This window comes from Leucopleurus acutus (genome assembly GCF_964270905.1).
Source record: "Leucopleurus acutus genome assembly, chromosome: 2".
In the NCBI taxonomy this organism is placed as follows: domain Eukaryota; kingdom Metazoa; phylum Chordata; class Mammalia; order Artiodactyla; family Delphinidae; genus Leucopleurus; species Leucopleurus acutus.
Genome location: NC_139143.1, coordinates 72,287,719 through 72,307,827, shown reverse-complemented (window position 1 = coordinate 72,307,827; position 20,109 = coordinate 72,287,719). Strand labels below are relative to the sequence as shown.

General features: G+C 40.4%; 1 protein-coding gene across 1 annotated transcript in view; it reads right to left on the bottom strand.

Annotated features, from left to right (window-relative positions):
* Positions 1–3,117: 3,117 nt before the first annotated feature.
* Positions 3,118–20,109, bottom strand: part of ALDH9A1 (aldehyde dehydrogenase 9 family member A1) — a 28,942-nt gene continuing 11,950 nt past the window's right edge. The window contains 7 exon segments of the mRNA XM_082833831.1: positions 3,118–3,873; positions 5,456–5,568; positions 8,530–8,671; positions 12,426–12,513; positions 12,739–12,927; positions 18,077–18,217; positions 18,890–19,086. Coding sequence (XP_082689957.1) covers positions 3,779–3,873; positions 5,456–5,568; positions 8,530–8,671; positions 12,426–12,513; positions 12,739–12,927; positions 18,077–18,217; positions 18,890–19,086 — 965 coding nt within the window. The 3' untranslated portion in view covers positions 3,118–3,778.

Below are 20,109 nucleotides of genomic sequence, written 5' to 3'. Positions count from 1 at the left end.
GAGTTTGGACTGTGTTCTAACTGAACTAAAAGCCACAGCAGGGCCTTAAGCAAGAGCATGAGGAATGCTGATTTACTCTGAAGAGATCTGCTCACTGCTGATCTGACTTTCTGATAGTTTTTCACAGCATCATTTAACTGCTAAGACTTGGTCTCCTCTTTCCCCTTTGCTGATTTTTTTCCCCCTCACACTGTAAAAAGAAATACAAAGATAGGTCTCTAGGTATAAGAAAAACCAAGGAATCATTTTTACTTCTGAGGAAAGCCAAACTCAGAACTACGCATTTCAGAGAAGCTAGGGTGGAGACTCTGGCATTGGAAGAAGCAGGCAAGGAACTCAGGGTTGCCCCCCTTCTCCAGAAGCTCCTGGTGGATGACCTCCGTGGATGGTGTCAGTAAACTGTAGCCCACCTTCCTTCTGCCAGATTCTTGCCTTAGGCAGCAAGAGGATTGAAGGTGTAAGAAATAAAGAGCAGCAGGAGGAAAGAAGGGACCCAGTGGCCACCTTTTGTCTGAAAAAAACCTGCCGAAGTGAGAGACTGCCTCTGTTTGGAGTCACAGAAAAGCCAAGCCAGAGATCAGGACTCTGAGCTATTGCAAAGGAGTAAGCCAACATGGGTCTTGGTTTTCTTCTTTCTCTCATTAATACAATTCCAAAACCATTTCTATCACTAGCAGTTAAATGACACTGTAGCACAGGAAGCTGTCAACCAAATAAATCTTAAAATGCATATAAAAGGACATGAGTTGAATAAATTTACACGTGGCCTCATGAGGATACAGGGTTAGTTGGCAGTTATTACCTTTAAGAAAATCCTAGGAAAGATATGCACCCAAATGTTAACAGTAGTTACCGCTAGGAGATAATATTAGATGGCAGAAGGAAAAAGAAGGGTACCTTCTGCTTAACTTTCAAAAGTTAATCAAAATATTAGTAGAGGTACTTCCTGGGTGGTCCAGTGGGTAAGACTCCATGCTCCCAATGCAGGGGGCGCGGGTTCGATCCCTGGTCAGGGATCTAGATCCCGCATGCCACAACTAAGAGCCTACATGCCACAACTAAGACTTTGCATGCCACAACTGAAGATCCTGCATACCACAACGAAGATCTTGTGTGCCGCAACTAAAGACCTGGTGGAGCCAAATAAATAAATATTTAAAAAAAAATACTAGTAGAGAAAAAGGAGACTCCAGGAATATTTAACTAGATGATACAGCTTCTTTCACATCAAAGGAAGGCCTGGCCTCTTGGTTAAATCATGTTTCCTTAAGTGCATTTTGTACATATTATTACTCTCCTAAGATGCTTCATTAACAAACAAGAATCTTTGTTCAGGTAAATTTGTGAAGTACGATAGCTGATGACATCCTGGAACACACTTTGGACCACGCTGGGAGCGGTAGGCTGCATAATGCCCCCCACCAGCTATGTCACATCTTAAGTTTCGGGACCTGTGAATATTTTATGGCAAAAGGACACTTTGCAGATATGATTATGTTAAGGATCTTGAGATAAGAGATTATTATGGACCATCTGGTGGGCCCTCAATGCTATCGTAAGTGTCCATATAAGAGGGAAGCAGAGGGGGATCTGACCACACAGAGAAACAAGGCAATGGAAGCAGAGACTTGATGCTAAGCTGCTGCTGCTAAACAAAGAGGAGGGGCCATGAGCCACAGAATGCAGCTCTAGAGACTGGAAAAGGAGGGGAAAGATTCTCTCCTAAAGCCTACAGAGGGAGCATGCCCTGCCAACACCCTGGTTTTTGCCCAGTGAAACCATTTTGGACTTCTGACCTCCAGAACTACAAGGTAATAAATGTGTTGTTTTAAAGTCCCCACATTTGTGGGAATTCGTTACAGCAGTCATACGGAATGAATACAGTGAGTTAAGGTCTAGGAATCGGGGAAGGAGAGCAGGAAGCGTAAGAGTTAAAGTCCCACATAGCTGGACTGGAACTCTACTCTTCAACTGACTTGGCTGTGGTCCAGGCTTCTCCAATTCTCAGCTTCTTCACCTGAAAACTGGGGCTAATGACTTCCTCATGCTTAGTGTGAGTATTCAATGAGAAGGGAAGTAGCAGATGGATCGCAGGGAGTATTCAAATGTTGGTTCCCTTTCCCTGGCTGTTTTCTCTTCAGAGGAACTGCCAGAAACTTGTCTTCTCCCAGGCGGCTCCTACTGTGGAAGTCACACAAGGACCCAGGGTGACCCCCGAAGACCCAGGGTGAGATCATTGTTGGCCTTGCTCGGTATCATGTATGTGCCCGCTGTGCGAATATCCATCGAGAGAGGCTGATTCAATTGTTCTCATCCTCTAACTACAGTTTCTGCCCATCATGATAGATAATCAGATGCAGGCCCAGTAACAAGAATCATCCCTTACCTCTTAGCTACTGTGATGATTAATTTTACATGTCAACCTGACTGGGCGATGGGATGCCTGGGTATGTCTATGAGGGTGTTTCCAGAAGAGATCAGCATTTGAACTGGTGAACTGAGTAACGGAGATGGCCCTCCCCATGTGGTGGGAATCATCCAATCCATTCAGGGCCCAAACAGAACAAAAAGGCAGAAGAAGGGCAAATTCACTCTCTCTGCTTGAGCTGAGACATCCATCTTCTTCCCTCAGACAGCAGCACTCCTGGTTTTACACCACCAGCTTTCCTGGATCTCCAGCTTATGGAGAGCAGACTGTGGGCCTTCGCAGCCGCCATAATCACGTAAGCCAATTCCTATAAGACATCTTCTCTTATACGTATCTGTTCTATTCTATTGGTTCTGTTTCTCTGGAGAACCCTAATACCACTATTAAATCTAAATTATTCCCCTGAAGGGAAGATAAGAGGGCAAGATGAGGATCACTGCAACAGTCTGAGAAGTCACCATGATCTGACAGCCCTTTAAGGACAGGCACAGTTTATCTGGGCTGGGAAGAACATGGAGCCCAGAAGTCTGAATGGGCCACTGAAAGTTCATTACAGCAAAAGAAGCCTGCCCATGTGTACTCACTGCAAAGAAGGTCAAATCCTCTACCTTAAACGTTTAACTTTAGCCCTATCCTGTGTCCTCCTATAACCCTGAGATGTGTATACCTTCAAAACATGACACTGAAAGGACTGACAGTGTGATTTATTTAGTTTCAGTATACTGCAGTGGATTACAAATAATCTGTACGTTTAAAAGGAAACTCTTCTGTCATAAGAGAGCAAGCTGTAACTCAAGGACTGGAGCCGGTTTCCCCCATCCCCGCAGCGCGGGCTATGGCCAGTCAGCATTCACACCAAACAGACCCGTCTATTAATAAGCCAAGCCCTCTCTCCCGACTGCCAGCCTTCTGAATGGAATGACAAGGGGCCATGTCTTTAGAAACGTCAAGGAGCAGAAATCTCTGCTGATTCCCCCAGGAACCTCTATAAAGGCACAGGTTCTTTAAAGCAAGCTAGAGAATGAACCTGTCAGTGGGTCGGCTCTGTGGAAGAACAATCCTGGTCCCTCCCCCTGTTTTCCAGTAGTGTGCTAGTGGCTCTCAAAGATTTCCCAGAAATTTGCTTTAAGGAAAAATCACAGCTTTCTTGATTAGCATCTAAAAGGCACTTACGCGCATTTTCACTTAGGAAATTGATTGAGCGATGAAGAGTAACACTGAACCATTCTCTTATCCTGAATGGCCAACATTCTGGATCTAAACTGGTAGGTGGCTGCACCGCCGCGGTCAAGAGAGCCGCTTCTCATTATTCCCAGGCCCGGCCGTGTTCACTGGCTTCTCTGCACGTTTTCAAAAAGCAGACTCCACGTCACCCATCTCCACATACACAGTCTTTAGTTGTGAATAATATTCAATTGTCACACGGCCATTCTCTCTGCCAAACCCTGAAAGGAAGAGAAGGGGTGAGGGTGAGCCATTGCGGTAATCCAGCCACAGTGACCTGCAGAAACAGGCACTGCTCCCAGGGCTGGAGAAGAGTGCAGAGCCAAGAAGTTCTGGGATCAAGTCCTCAACTGCATGTATTAACTGTGGAGCTAGACGTGGGAAAAGTAACACACTAGCCTTCGGGGATGGGGAAATATTTAGGTTTCATTTCTTACCAGTAAGACTCTTAACTTCTAGTATCTACTCTTCTAGACTAAGGTCTAAAAATGTTCAGACTTTCTTATCAAGCATTAGAGCATTCTCTACAATTATCAGTCAACCTGATGCCTTTGAAAGTCAGTGCTAACTTAAAACTTAACTCTACATAATAGGCTTATTAACCTTCTCTTATACTAAATCTGTAAGAGCACCTACTATTTATACTCTGTCCACTCACGTGGGGAGTGGACCCTTTAGGCTCTCAGGTTACTCAAAGCCAAGACACTGCCCAATCAATAGTAGATGAGGTTACAGGACAGCCTTCCTTGTGTCCCCTACCCCAGACCGAGGCAGGCTCTGCATCCTAAGAGCAAGGCCCAGTCTCCAAAAATGCACATCTCCAGGGGGCATCATTCCAAATGGGACATACACAATGGCCCTGCTAAGGCCTCACTCTGCCTTTTGTTCCTTTCCAGATCCTCTCAGCATGGAGCCCATTGGGCATGTTAGGCCAGCTTTCTGTCCCTCTCATCTCATACAGGCATATCATGGGCACTGATCCAAAGATTCAGGTTTAGGGAAGGGAAAGCTGGCCTCAGAGGCCCCACTGAGGCCAAAGCTGCAGATTGCAAACAAACTGAGGGTTATGAATTAATAAAACAGAGCCTTGGTTCCTACCCTGCATTTACGTCTGTGTTACAGCTCCTCCAGGTACCCCATAGGAACAAGAATGACTAGTGAAGTATGACTAGAGAATGCCAGAATGATACCAAACGCAATACCAAATAAAACTGTCAAATTAACACCCACCATCTCATCATCATTCATCCATGTTTATATGTTTGCCAACACGGTGATGGCCATAAATATCTGCCAGGAGAGTAGGGGTCGGACTCTTAGAATGGTGCACCCACAAAGTCCAAACCAATTTTCATACAGAATTGGTGAAATTAGCAACAAACTCCAAAGAAAGAACCTCAAAGTAATGGCTATGTTCCTGATGCCTCAAATCTCCTAACAGACTAGATTTACAAACTTGCCACGGTTAGAACGCCTAGGGGTGGTTTTACACTTAATGGCAATCACAGACTGTGAGGAAAAAGTAATCCTACCCATGAGATAAACCTTTTTCAGATATATGTCAGCTGTTCACAATCCAGTCTACACATCAAAGACTTCTGGAGAGCTTCTGGAAAAAAATAAAGATACTCAGCTTCCATTCCCAGAGACGGAAACAGTGGGCCTGGGGAGGACCAGGAATTCATATACTTTTCCAGGTGATTATGATACACACACGGGTTTAGGAACCTGTGCCATAAGGACTGAATTATGACCAGTGTTTCTAGAGACGGGGGTTTGCTTTCACAGTTCCCAGATCCTCACCTGACTTCTTATATCCACCAAAGGGCAACTCCACTGGGCTGACATTATAGTTGTTAATGAAGCACATTCCAGCCTGAAGCGCAGCCACCACTCTGTGGGCACGCTGGATGTCCCTATGAAGAAAAAAATGCATTGGTTATTCACAGTTTCTTTTGCTACAACCTTACCAGGAAAAGTTAGACGGTCACTTCTAAGGGTCTCAAAACATTGCCAAATTCTTGTTTCTTCAAACTGTGTTTTAAGATCTTATACCATCCATGCAAAATAGATAAGGATTTGAATTTTATAGTCTCATCCAAACGCATGTATAAAATAAGCAGCAGCAACAAGGGTGCCAAAACAATTCAATGGGGGAAAATAGTCTTTTCAACAAATAGTGCTAGAACAACTGGATATACATATGCAGAAGAATGAAGGAAGATCTCTTTCTTACACTACACACAAAAATTAACTCAAATGGGCCACTGACCTAAAATGTCAGAGTGAAAACCACAGAACTCTTTGAAGCAAACAGGAATAAATCTTCATGACCTTCGGTTAGATACAATCTTCTTAGACATGACACCAAAAGTAACAGATACAGAAAAAATAGAATAATTACACTGACAAAATTTTAAAATTTTGTGCTGCAAATGAGACTGTCAGGAAAGTAAAAAGACAACTCACAGAAATGCAAATCAAAACTGATACAAGACACCACTGCACGACCTCTAGGATGGCTAAAATCAAGAGAACCGACAATAACAATTGCTGACTAGCATGTGGAGAAACTGCAACCCTTATACATTGCTGATGGGAATGTAAAATGGTACTGCCACTTTGGAAAACAGTTTAGCAGTTCCTCAGATAGTTAAACACAGAGTCACCATAGGATCCAGCAATTCCACTCCTGGGTATATACCAGAAATGAAATACACAAATATCCACACAAAGACTCATATATGAATGCTCATAGGAGCATTATTCATAATAGCCAAAAAGTAGAAACAGCCCAAATGTCTACCAATGGGTCAATGAATAAACAAAATGTGATATATCCATACAACAGAATATTACTCAGTAGTAGAAAGGAATAAAGTAGTGATACATACTATAACAGTAAATGAACTTTGAGAAGAAGCCAGTAGATGAACTAAGTGAAAGAAGCCAGTCGTGAAGGGTCACATACTGTATGATTTCATCTACGTAAAATATTCAAAATATGCAAATCTATAAAGACAAAGTAGATCAGTGGTTGCCAGGGACTGGGGGGAGGGGAAAATGTAGAGTAACTGTTATTGTTCTTAGAATGAAGAAAATGTTTTAAAATTAGATTATGACAGTTGTACAATCTGTAAATATACTAAAAACTATTGAATTGTACAATTTAAATAGGTGGATTGTTTGGTACATGAATTATCCCAACAAAGCTGTTTTAAAAAAAAAAAAAGGAGTTACCCTCCTTTGTAACTGGCCTTTGTCTGTATTTTGGTGGCGAAGCAAAGCAAGAGGAGAGACTTATCCCACTCAATCCTCAAATCAAAAAAAGCAGCTCCTGGGACTTCCCTGGTGGTGCAGTGGTTAAGACTCCACACTCCCAATGCAGAGGCCCTGGGTTCGATCCCTGGTCAGGAAACTAGATCCCACACGCATGCTGCAACTAAGAGTTCACATGTCACAACTAAAGAGCCCGCCTGCCACAACTAAGGAGCCCACGTGCACAATTAAGACCCGGCGCAACCAAATAAATAAATATTTTTAAATATACATATATATACAAAAAAAAAAAAAGCAGCTCCTGGGAATTCCCTGGCGGTCCAGTGGTTAAGACTGTGTTTTCACTGCCAAGGGCTTGGGTTCAATCCCTGGTCGGGGAAATAAGATCCCGTAAGCTGTGAGGCACAGCCCAAAAAAACAAAGCAAAACAAAACAAAACAAACAAACAAAAAAGCAGCTCCTCAGAGAGGACTTTTAGGGTAGTGAAACTACTCTGTATGATATTACAACAGTGAGTACAAGTTATTATACATTTGTCCAAACCCATAGAATGCACACCAAGAGTGAACCCTAATGTGGACTACAGTCTTTGGGTGATAAAGATGTGGTCATGTAGCTTCATCAGTTCTAACAACTGTTCCACTCTGGTGGGGGATGTGGATCATGGGGGAGACTATGCATGTGTGGGGCAGGAGTAGCTGGGAAATCTCTGTACTTCCACTCAGTTTTGCAGTGAACCTAAAAGTGCTCTTAAAAATAAAGTCTATTAAAAAAAAAAAAAAAAGTAGCTCCTCACTTTTTTCTTCAGAACTCAAAAAGAAGCTACTACATCAGGTCCTCAAGGGAGACTTGGGTCTTCCATCCCACGTTCCTGACCACAAATCTACAAAAAATTATAACCCTGTATGTCACTAAAGAAACAGCATAATCCCAAGTGTAAACAGTCTTAGAAAACTGCCTACTACTGCCAAAGACTAATCAGAATTTGTACATAAACAAGCAATCTGCAAGAATTTTCTAAGAAATTTTTCTCCGAAATCACTTTTTGTTTTTCTTATAGTGGTTAAAGTTTATGTACAAAGATATTAATCCCAACATTACTTACAACAGTTAAAATTGGAAATAGCACCCTAAATACACAACAATAGAAAAAAGGCCCACATGTGTTACAATGCATTCCAATTTAGGGACTTCTATAAAGCTAAAAATCATGGCTTTGAAGGATACTGCCCAGTATTTATATGCTTATGGATTTCTAAATTCCTTGACATACATGTTTTTAATAGGCACCTAACATGATGCTTTACATAGATCAGAAACTTAAATATTTATTCAATGTATGAATGAAAAAAGGATAGAATTTTCATCAATAAAGCTAATAGCTTAATTTAAACTCAACACTAGGGTTCTCTGGCTATTCAGGGCTAACTGTGAAATGCTACTTTGCCATCTTTTGACTTTAACTGAGGCAAATAGAAAGTGCTGATGAAAATGCAGTGAGGGCAAACTCCAGTGAGGGAACAAGATCAATTAAATATCTAAGAAGACACTGCAGCCCCATTTCTTCAAAGCCACTTGGGGTGTCCTTCCCCACCTACCTGGTGAAGACACCAGCTGCTAGTCCGAAAGTGGTATCATTGGCTCTTTCCAGAACCTCAGCTTCAGTGTCAAATGATAAAATGGACATAACCGGTCCAAAAATCTCTTCTTTCACACAGGTCATGTCATCTCTACAATTAGCTGCAAACATTATTAAAAAACCAAACATCAGCAAAGGAATGATTATTTCTGGCACGTTAAAATTTCCTGTTCATAGTAAACAGTGAATACACGGCTTTAGAGAAATTTCACTGTGACATTTTCAGTGTGAATATAAATCCGAGCATCCTTTCTGCATGACGATTCAACACTACGTATTAAGGAGCCATGGCCTCTGTGTTCATTCTAAATCTACTTTTTTGAATTCATCATAAGAAAATAGCTAATGAGGTGTACAAGGATGTACATACAAGGACTTCCATCACAACATTCCTGTGACAGTCAAAACTAGAAGCAACACACTAGACATCCAAAATAGATGGGATGATCACGTGAATGGTACACAACCCAATGATGAACTTCTATGAAGCATCAAAAAGTAATGTTTTGGGGCTTCCCTGGTGGCGCAGTGGTTGGGAGTCCGCCTGCCAATGCAGGCGACACGGGTTCGTGCCCCGGTCCGGGAGGATCCCACATGCCGCGGAGTGGCTGGGCCTGTGAGCCACGGCCGCTGAGCCTGCGTGTCCGGAGCCTGTGCTCCGCAACAGGAGAGGCCACAACAGTGAGAGGCCCACATATAGCAAGAAAAAAAAAAAAAAAGTAATGTTTTGGAGACTTCCCTGGTGGTCCAGTGTTAAGAATCCGCCTTCCAATGCAGAGGACGCGGGTTCGATCCCTGGTTGGGGAACTAAGATCCCACATACCGCAGGGCAGCTAAGCCCGCGCGCCACAACTAGAGAGCCCACGCCCCCCAACTACTGAGCCTGCGTGCCCTGGAGCCCACGTGCCACAACTACAGAAGCCCACGTGCCACAACTAAGAAGCCCATGCACCACAACAGAGACTCAGCGCAGCCAAAAAAAACCAAACAAACAAAAACGATGGGGTGTGTGTCTGTGTGCGTGTGTGTGTGTACAGGATGCGCTCCAAATGAATTAAAATGATTACTAAAAAAAAAGAAGTAATGTTTTTGAAGAAAACTTAATAAGTAAATGCTCATGATTAACTTCACTGAAAAAGGTACAAACAGTATATATCCTCCCAATTTCTGTTAAAATGTTACACATGACTAACATTTTTTATATTTTTTCACATTTTCTTAATGACTCTGATATGATTAGAATGAGAAACAATATTTTTAAAAAAGAAAATACAATGTAAAAATAATAACTTAGAAATAAGGAGTGTTCATTTTATATGAAAATATACTTAAGTTTTTAAGTGGCTAAATCCCTAAAAAGATTAAATTCACACTTGACATTTTAAAATATGCATATATGTCTAAAGAAGCTCATATATTTAGATGTGAAATACTGAACCTCACTGATCCTCAAGACAGTGGTGCTTTTATCCACACTTTGCCTGAAGAACAGCTCACCTCAATGCTGGAAACCACGCATGGAGTGAGATATGTTGTTTGTAAGGTTGTGTGACACATGTAAACAATGTGGAGGCAGAAAAGCAGCTTGAGAACCCTACTTTAAACACCAGCTTTACACTAGCCAAAGCTAAAAACCAACTGCTCACATATCTACAAAGAGGAGGACTCTAAAATCTCATAAGAGATGAATCAGAGCTTGCGCATACAAAGTAAGAACAGCACTCTGGTCGTGTGTATGTTACACTGTACTCTGGGGACACCTAAACTACCTTCAAAGGTATATTAAATAATTTTAGGTTGTGTTTAAGGATAGTTTATTATAATCTAAATCTTTGAAAATTACTAATCCACATACAATTTTTAGGGAAATTGTTAGCCAGAATATTAAATTACTCAAGATAATTCATTACCCAACAGTCCCAGAATACAGTTTGTCTTACACAGGTTGATAACACAGTATGGCTCTGTGTGCAATGCATTCTATATTGAAGAGTCAAAAGAGATGAGGGGATAAAGCAGCAGCTGATGTTACGAGAAAAGAAAAGCTTCCTGCCCCACACATAACACTCATTATACTTTAGCCCCAAATCTCAAGTAAATGAATCTAAAGATTGAGGTTCTGGAGTCATTCTCCAGTCATTTTATATGCATAAAAATGTACTGAGGACTTATTAACATGCAGATCTCAAGGTCCTGGGCCCTGAAAGTGACATTTGGGGGTCTAGGGCAGGGATGAGAAATCTGCATTTTTAACAAGTTTTCCAAGTGATACTGACACTGTAGATGACAAACAAGGCTTTCAGAATCACTAGAATGAAGTTAAGGTAGTTAGCTCCCTGTCCTTTGCATAGGTTCACAGTTTGTTTAAAAACATTTTTTTTCCTAATTGTAAAATACATGTTCTCTGTAGAAAATCTGTAATATTCAGAAATGCACAAAGTATAATAAAAAATCACCTTTAATCCCAGCATCTAGAGAAATCCACTATCAATATTATGATGCAGACTTCCCTGGTGGCACAGTGGTTAAGAATCTGCCTGCCAATGCAGGGGACACGGGTTCGAGCCCTGGTCTGGGAGGATCCCACAGGCCACGGAGCAACTAAGCCCGTGTACCACAACTACTGAGCCTGTGCTCTAGAGCCCGTGAGCCACAACTACTGAGCCCCCACGCCACAACTACTGAAGCCCATGCACCTAGAGCCCATGCTCTACAACAAGAGAAGCCAGTGCAATGAGAAGACCACACACCACAACTAAGAGTATCCCCCACTCACCACAACTAGAGAAAGCACATGTGCAGCAACGAAGACCCAACACAACCAAAAATAAATAAATAAAATGAATTTATTTAAAAACAAAAAACCTGATTCCTTTTTAAAAAAATATGATGCATATTCTCTGTTCCTTCTTTTTCCCATGCACATATTTGATTTTTAATAGATTTGGGATAATACCATATACACTACTGTTTAACCTGTATTTTCTATGTAAAAACATATAGTAAGTTTTCCCTCTTCCTTAATAGCTACAAGCTAATCCATGGCATGGATGCTAAATTCACAGCCCTTAAACCTCAGCAGATCTTTAGCTTTTTAGCAAGACCTAAAAGGTTAAACTGCACCAAATATCAAGGGTTGAAAAGTGTGACACCACTATCAACCTCAGGGACAAAAATCAGCTGAATCTATCTTCAGGATAAGGTGTAAGGAATTATACAACATAATTCCATCTAGATATAGGTTTTTAAACTCAAGGAAACTAGCAATATTTTTATAGGAGATACAATATAAAATGACAGAGAAAAGTAAATGACAACAACAACATCTAGAACAGTGTCACCCCCAGTAGAAGAGAAGGAGATGGGTGTGAGGACAGTAGGATGACCACATACTTGACTGTCCAAACCAGGAGATTTTTCAGATTGAAAGGAAGTGCTAAAATTATTATATCATATAATTTTTGAAAATATTAATATATTGTCCAACAAATTGGTTTTATTATATTGATGACCTAAAGTTCAAAGAAAAGCACAATCTTTACCAACTTTCTTGAGAAAAGAAATTCATTACTGAATTTTTAACAAACATGCCCTTTCATTTTTTTGGAGTGCCTTGATTCTAGAACAACAGCTGTACACCCAGTTAAGTCCCATGTAACTGATATCATTGTCCAAGAAGAGAAGGGGCACACATGAGGCTTCCAAGGTAAGGGAGAACTTTACTCCTTAAATCTGAGTAGCAGGGACACACAGTTTGCCAACACTTGCCTTATACCATATACACAGTTTATAAATATTCTTGTCTATCTGACATTTAATTCAAACTGTTTAAAAGCAAACAAGAAGAGAACATACTTAACACACAAGGTCTCATGTAATACCCATCCTTTAATTTGGGATCTTCAGGTACGTAGAGGTCTCCACCACATAATACTTTAGCACCCTACCAAAAAAGAACACATATTTTATGTTAAACATAAAACCCCAGTATGCATTCCCGAAATGCCACTTGTGTCCTGAACAAATGCGTACTTAGTCACTCCACTGCAAGTACAATGCAGAATACAGCTCCCAAATGGATATGACCATAGGAAAGAAGCATAGAGCAAGTAACCTAGGAGTAACTACCCCTCCCCCTCCTCTCATCTCACCTCCACTTGTTTCTCACCTGCTCCTTTGCCACTTTAACAAACCCAAGGACTCGCTCCAGATGTGGTCGGTTGATCAGGGGACCCATCCTTTTATCTTCCAGAAGGGGATCTCCAATTTTTATCCTTTGGGTCTGTTTCACCACTTCCTCTGAAAATTGATCAAGAATTTCCTTTTGCACAAATACCCTTGTACCATTACAACAAACCTAAAGGACAGACACATAAAACTTTATATGTAGATGAGGGGGAAAAAAAGGAAAAGGATAAAAAGTTCAACAGCTTTAAATTTAAAAGAGACAGTATACTTTCTTTAAAGGTTAGTTCCACTTCTAAAAATTATCACCATACTGAATAGGATCACACGTGTAATTGTGGACATAGTACCCCACACACAAACTCTCTGCCTTTGTTTTTGTATAAATTTCCTTAAAGCAATGAATAGATCCATATGACCCATAGGACTGCTGTTTCTTCATCTCAGATCCTCAATTTGGCTGTATATTTTGAGAGCAGGAATTAAGAGTGGGAGGGACTGAAGAGTAAAAATAGATCAAGAACTGAGGCCTTCAGTCTAATAAAAACCTAGGGCGGTTCAGAGTCAATGTTTGTCTCTAAAAACACAAGTAATGGGACTTCCCTGGTGGTGCAGTGGTTAAGAATCCCCCTGCCAATGCAGGGGACATGGGTTCAATCCCTGGTCCAGGAAGATCCCACATGCCACAGAGCAGCTAAGCCCATGCGTCACAACTAGTAAGCCTGCACTCCAGAGCCTGCGAGCCACAACTACTGAGCCTGCGTGCCACAACTACTGAAGCCTGTGCGCCTAGAGTCCGTGCTTCGCAACAAGAGAAGCCACCACAATGAGAAGCCCACACAGCACTATGAAGAGTAGCCCCTGCTTGCTGCAACTAGAGAAAGCCCGCAGGCAGTGCCAAAGACCCAACGCAACCAAAATTAAAAAAAAAAACACACACACAAGTAATGACTATTTAGACCCTCCCACAGACATGAACATAAATACTACTCAAATGATATCAGAACAGTAGAACAGAAAAGAAAGTTCAAAAATAGATCCAAGTACTCAAGGAAATTTAGTTTACGATAAAGGTGGAATCTAAAACCACTATAGTAAAGATGAATTAGTAACAAATGGTTCCACTGGTTAGCCATGTGGAAAAAAAGATACAATCTCATACTGTACACAGGAGTAAACCCCAAATGTGTAAGGAATCTAAATATAGAATAAAAAACCAATTACCAAGAGAAAATATAGGTGAATTCTACTATAACCTAGGTGCAGGAAAAGGTTTTCTAACTAGTACTCAAAATCTAGGTGCAATGAAAGAAAAAAATGATAAATTTGACTACATAAAATCAATAATCTTTTGCATGGCAAAAACATCCTAAACAAAGCCAAGACAACAAACTGGAAGAAAACATTTACAACATACATCACAGATAAAGGGTACTATCACCAATATTTAAATAACTTATAAAAACTGAGGGAAAATCAAAACTAATAGTATAACACACCAAAAAAAGTGAACTTGGGAATTCTCTGGCAGCCCAGTGCTTAGGACTTGGCGCTTTCACTGCCAAGGGCCCGGGTTTGATCCCTGGTTGGGGAACTGAGATCCTGCAAGTGTTGCAGCACGGCCAAAAAGAAAAAAAGTGAACTTCACTATGTGTGAATAAGAAAAAAATCTCTACAAAAAGAATTGAAGGAAATGACTAGATGTGCAATATAAAATTGGATAAAAGTTATGCACAATTCACACACACACATATAAATGGTCCTTAAGCCTAGAAAAGATGTTCAATCTCGTTCATAATTAGATAATTGAAATTAAAACTACAATGAAGTATCACCCCTTACCTCGTGAGGAAATAGGCACACATATATTGTTGGTAAGAATGCAAGTTGGTCCAACCCATTTGGAGGGGAATATGGCACTACTTACAAAATTATATATGCACTCAACATCACTAATCATAAGGGAAATATAAATAAAAACCTACAGTGAGATACTACTTTACATCTACTCTGATGGCTGCGACCAATAAAACCAGAAAATAACAAGTATTGGCAAGGATGTGGAGAAATTAGAGCCTTTGTGCATTGTTGGTGAGAACGTAAAATGGTGCAGCTGCTGTAGAAAACAGTATGGCAATTCCTTGAAAAATTAAAACACAGAATTACTATATGATCTAGAAATTCCACTTCTGGGTATATACCCAAAAGAAGTGAAAGCGGGGACTTGACTAGATATTTGCACATCAATGTTCACAGCAGTACCAGTCACAATAGCCAAAGGTAGCAGTAACCTAAACGTCCACCGGTAGATGAATGGATAAAGAAAATGTGGCATACATATACAACGGGATATTATGCAATCTTGTAAAGGAAGAAAAATCTGACACATGCTACAACATAGATGAACCTTAAAGACCTTAAGTTAAGTGAAATAAGCCAGACACAAAAGGACTAATACTGTTTGATTCCACTTATATGAGATACCTAGAATAGTCAAATCCATACAGAGAGAAAGTAGAATAGTGGTTACTGGGGACTGGGAAGAAAAGGATATATGAAGTTATTGTTTAATGTGTAGAGTTTCAGTCCTATAAGATGAAAAGAGTTCTAGAGGTGGATGGTGGTGATGGCTGCATAACAGTGTGAATATACTTAATGCCACTGGACTGTAAACTCAAAAATGATTAACACGGTCAATTTTATATTATATATATTTTACTACAAAAAAATAGGCACAAAAAATTACATTTACCACTTCTAGGAATTTACTCTGAAACTATATCTCCAACAATGTGAACACACATGTGCACGAGGTTATTCACTGCAGAACTGTTTGTAATCACAAAATACTGGAAACTAAATCCCATCCAAAAGAGAGTAGTTGAATAAACTAACACCTATACAAGGAATTATACTACACAGTTATAAAGAAGAAAGAAGATTTCTATGAAATGAAGTGATTTCCAAGTGAAAAAAGCAAAACAGTAATTCTGCTATCTTTTGTGTTGAGGAAAGAGGAGAAAATAAGAAATATACAAGTACCTGGTCATTTGTGTAAAAAGAAATAGGAAGGAAAAATGAGAAACAGGTTTGGTTGGATAGGGATGGATTGGAAGAAGGAGGGAACGGGAATGAGTAGAAGGGATAGGAGGAGTGCCATTTGTTTCCTTTTTTGGTAAAATTCTGACATTTAGAACCATGTTAGTATTTCGCCTAAAGCAAGGATGGGTGAAAATAAACCCCAAATGAAATACAAACAGAAATGAATAAACTCATTATTTAAAATGAATATCATAACCATACTGAAGGGGGTGGTGAAGGAAGAACCGACTCATTAACTTCTGAACACAGAATTTTAACTGTACCCCAGGCTAAAGACAAAAAGAGCTGTAAAATAAAAATGTTGCACTCTAGTTAGAAGGTTTATTTTTCACAGTAGTGTACTTTCACAAATCTGAAACTATTATAAACATATTCTAGGATGGAGTAATTACATATATTGTGAGTAATTGAAGCTAAATGTCTCACTGTCAGAGAAGGAAATTATAAATATGAAATGGAGGAGGCTAAAATAAACCTTGCAGTATTGGAATGACTGGAAATATCTGTATAAACTTGTAGTTATTAATATAGATGGATACATAAATAGATGTGTGTGTACATACATACACATATGCCAAATATATATTTCCTGGCTCTGGCCTCTGAGAAGACATATGAGCAATGATACTCCAGTAGAAACGAGTACAGCTGGCACCCAGATCTTGGTTTCTAAATACCATCTACCACTAAATGGAACCAAGCCTCCTTAGCAAAACGGCTCATTACAGAGCTCCACCAGAGAAAGCACAAGACGTGTCTAGAATGCCTTGCTGTGCCAGGAAGTAAAGAAGTGCTCAAAGAATAATGAGAACATATCAAAAAGTCACAGAAAGAGGCTCCCACTATCTGAATCTGCAATTATTTGAGCATCAAAATAAATAATACAAGTAATGGGTTATAACTTGCAGAATGAAATAAGAATCCATTGGTCCATGCTGATATAATGAATGAAAAACAAACTAGGGAAAAGGGAAAAAAGTTCTTTCTTGTAATAGACAGTGAACTATATAAATGTAGAAGGAGTAACAGAATTGGAAATACACCAATTTTTCTTGGCGGCCACCAGAAAAAAATGTTTCCAGCAAACATCAACAAAGGGTGCTAACACTAGTAGGTCAAAGTTTGATAAGGAACAAGATAGTCTCACTTTATCTCCTACAATATACTTATTAACCACAAAGGAAAAAACAGTAACTTTACAGTAAAGACCCACCTTAAGCAAGTGATCAAAGTCAGCAACACCGCTGTGAAATATAAAACATCTTTTTTTGTGGTGTTTTGCCAAAAATGCATAACCTGAATCCAATTAAAAAAAAAACAACAGACAAAACCTAGACAGATCCAAAATGAGGGACATTCCACAAAATAAATGGCCTGTATTCTTCACAAATGTCAAGGTCCTGAAAGATAAGAATGACTTCAAAACTGTTCCAGATTAAGTGAGAGTAAAGAGACACAACAAGTAAATGCAATGCATATTCCTGGATTAGATCTTGGACCAGCAAAAAAAAAAATTGTTTCTAAAAGGACATTAGTCAAACAAATGGAGAAATCTGAATAAGGGCTATAGATTGAGTAACAGTACTACATTAATATCAAGTTATATATTTTACTAAGTATTTTGTGCTTATTTAAAAGAATGCACTTGTTTTTAGGAAATACACATAGGAATGTAGAGGTTAGGGATCTTCTGTCTGCAACTTTCAAACAGATCAGAAAAAAAACCAGTAATAATATGCATATGTAGGTATAGACATACCAACAGAATGGTAAATGTGATAAAATGTTAACACTGAGGGACCTGGTTCAAAGATAGATTGGAATTCTTTGTACTATTTGTGCAACTTTTCTTTAAGTCTGAAATTATTTCAAAATAAGCTTTAAAACATGTTTTGAGGGCTTCCCTGGTGGCGCAGTGGTTGAGAGTCCGCCTGCCGATGCAGGGAACACGGGTTCGTGTCCCGGTCCGGGAGGATCCCACATGCCACAGAGCGGCTGGGCCTGTGAGCCATGGCCGCTGAGCCTGCGCGTCCAGAGCCTGTGCTCCGCAACGGGAGAGGCCCCAACAGTGAAAGGCCCGCGTACCGCAAAAAAAAAAAAAAAAAAAAAAAAAGTGGGAGGCCCACGTACTGCAAAAAAAAAAAAAAGAAAAAGAAAACACGCTGTGAGATGAAGGGGTCGAGACTCCCATTAAACCTCTTCCAGGGTCAGGTACACACCTCGCCTTGCGTGAGGAAGTTGGCCATCAGTGCCCCCTTCACAGCATTCTTCATATCACAATCTGAGAAGATGATCAGTGGAGACTTGCCTCCAAGTTCCAAGGTAACAGGTTTAATTCCTTTAGCTGACATCTCCATGATCTTACAGAACAAGAACAAAAGCATTCAGAAGTCTAACACCAATGAGATTACATGCTACGTTAACAAGATCCTGACCCTCCAAAGTCATCTTGAACTATGCACGACCTGCAGCCTTGTTCTCAGTATACTTTGTCCTCTGTCTACTTGAAATATTCTTTTCCAGAACACTGAAGAGAATCCTCAGAATTGCACTTGATAGTCTGAATAGGCAGTTCATTTAAAAAAATACTATCAATTCCCCTGACTGTCATGGGCAGAAACTCTTTTGTATTACTGTTACTATGTTCAAGGCGGACAGAGTTCAGAGCACAAACTAAGGTCAAAACAATGAATCTGAAATAAACTGAGAAAATACCCTTTCTTCCGAGGTGGCTGCTATAGATGAGGTAAGTCACCAAAAAATACAAGTGACAGCTCAGGGCCTGCCCTCTCAGACACAGGCAGGAGAAGATGACTCCCATCCCCAATGAGCCTAACACCAGTGGGCTGTTCTAATTATCCTTCATACTTTTAAAGCACACTTCAGACCTCTGCCCAATAATACCTACAGACTCCCTGCCAATACAAGCCGGGTAAAATCAGAGGATAAGCCTCCAACATATATTCTGGGGAGGCTTGACACAGCCGGATCTACATGCCATTTATGTTCTCCTATACTGGTCTTGTCTTTACCTTTGAGCCAGTGGGCACACTTCCAGTGAAGGAGACTTTGGCCACATCGCGATGCTGACACAGAAACTGGCCTGTGGCAGCCCCTCCTTGCACCACGTTGAAGAGCCCAGGAGGCACGCCGGCCTCAGTATAGATTTCAGCCAGCAGCAGTGTGGACACAGGTGTGAAGGGAGACGGCTTAAAGACCATGGCGTTACCTGCATTACCGAGACACAAACACAGGAAGACTTTTAAGACAGGATCCTTTGAAGACAGGACAAGAAGACACATCAAGAACAACTCCAATTGTTTCCTTTTTTAAAATTTTAATTAATTAATTTATTTATTTATTTTTGGCTGTGTTGGGTCTTCGTTGCTGCATGCAGGCTTTTTCTAGTTGCGGTGAGCGGCAGCTACTCTGTTGCAGTGTGCAGGCTTCTCATTGCGGTGGCTTTTGTTGCGGAGCACGGGCTCTAGGCGCACAGGTTCAGTACCTGTGGCACACGGTCTTAGTTGCTCTGTGGCCTGTGGGATCTTCCAGGACCAGAGCTCAAACCTGTGTCCCCCCTGCATTGGCAGCTGGATTCTTAATCACTGCACCACCAGGGAAGCCCCTCCAATTGTTTCCTGTTCCCCATCAAATGCTAGGTCAAAAATGTTATTAATAAGTAAATATATCTTGCTCTTCCCACTTTGGTTTCTCTCATTAAACAGACCCCAAGCCACACACTTGCAGTGTCTCAGCCAATAATACCTTACACTTGCATACCTAGGCCTTTTTGCATATATTAATCTCAACATTTGCAACAGCAGTAAGTAGGTATGATCAGACCCATTTTATAAGAGTTGAAACTGAAGACCAGAAAGGTTAATTAATTTGATGCAAGTACCCAAAGCTAGTAACTTAATTCTATTTCTCCTCTATCACAGAGAAATGTGCAAAAAGAACGTGAAGCAGCAAAAAGAAAAAAGCTGCCTTTAAATAGGGTGTCCTAATAGTAAAGCTTTTTTAACCTGACAGTTTTTCTAAGGTACAATGTCTTCTTTTCCGACAGATTCTTCTCTTTAAATAGCATGAGAAAACTTTTTGTTAATTAGCCAAAGCTTCTCCGATGGAAGCCTTGTTTATCACTTCTCTTAAGACACAAATGAAAGAGGAAGTTTATCTTCTGCTTCCTAAATGAAGTCAAAACTCCTAAGTGCTACCCCCTACACAGAAATTCATGCCCAGAATTCTTGTC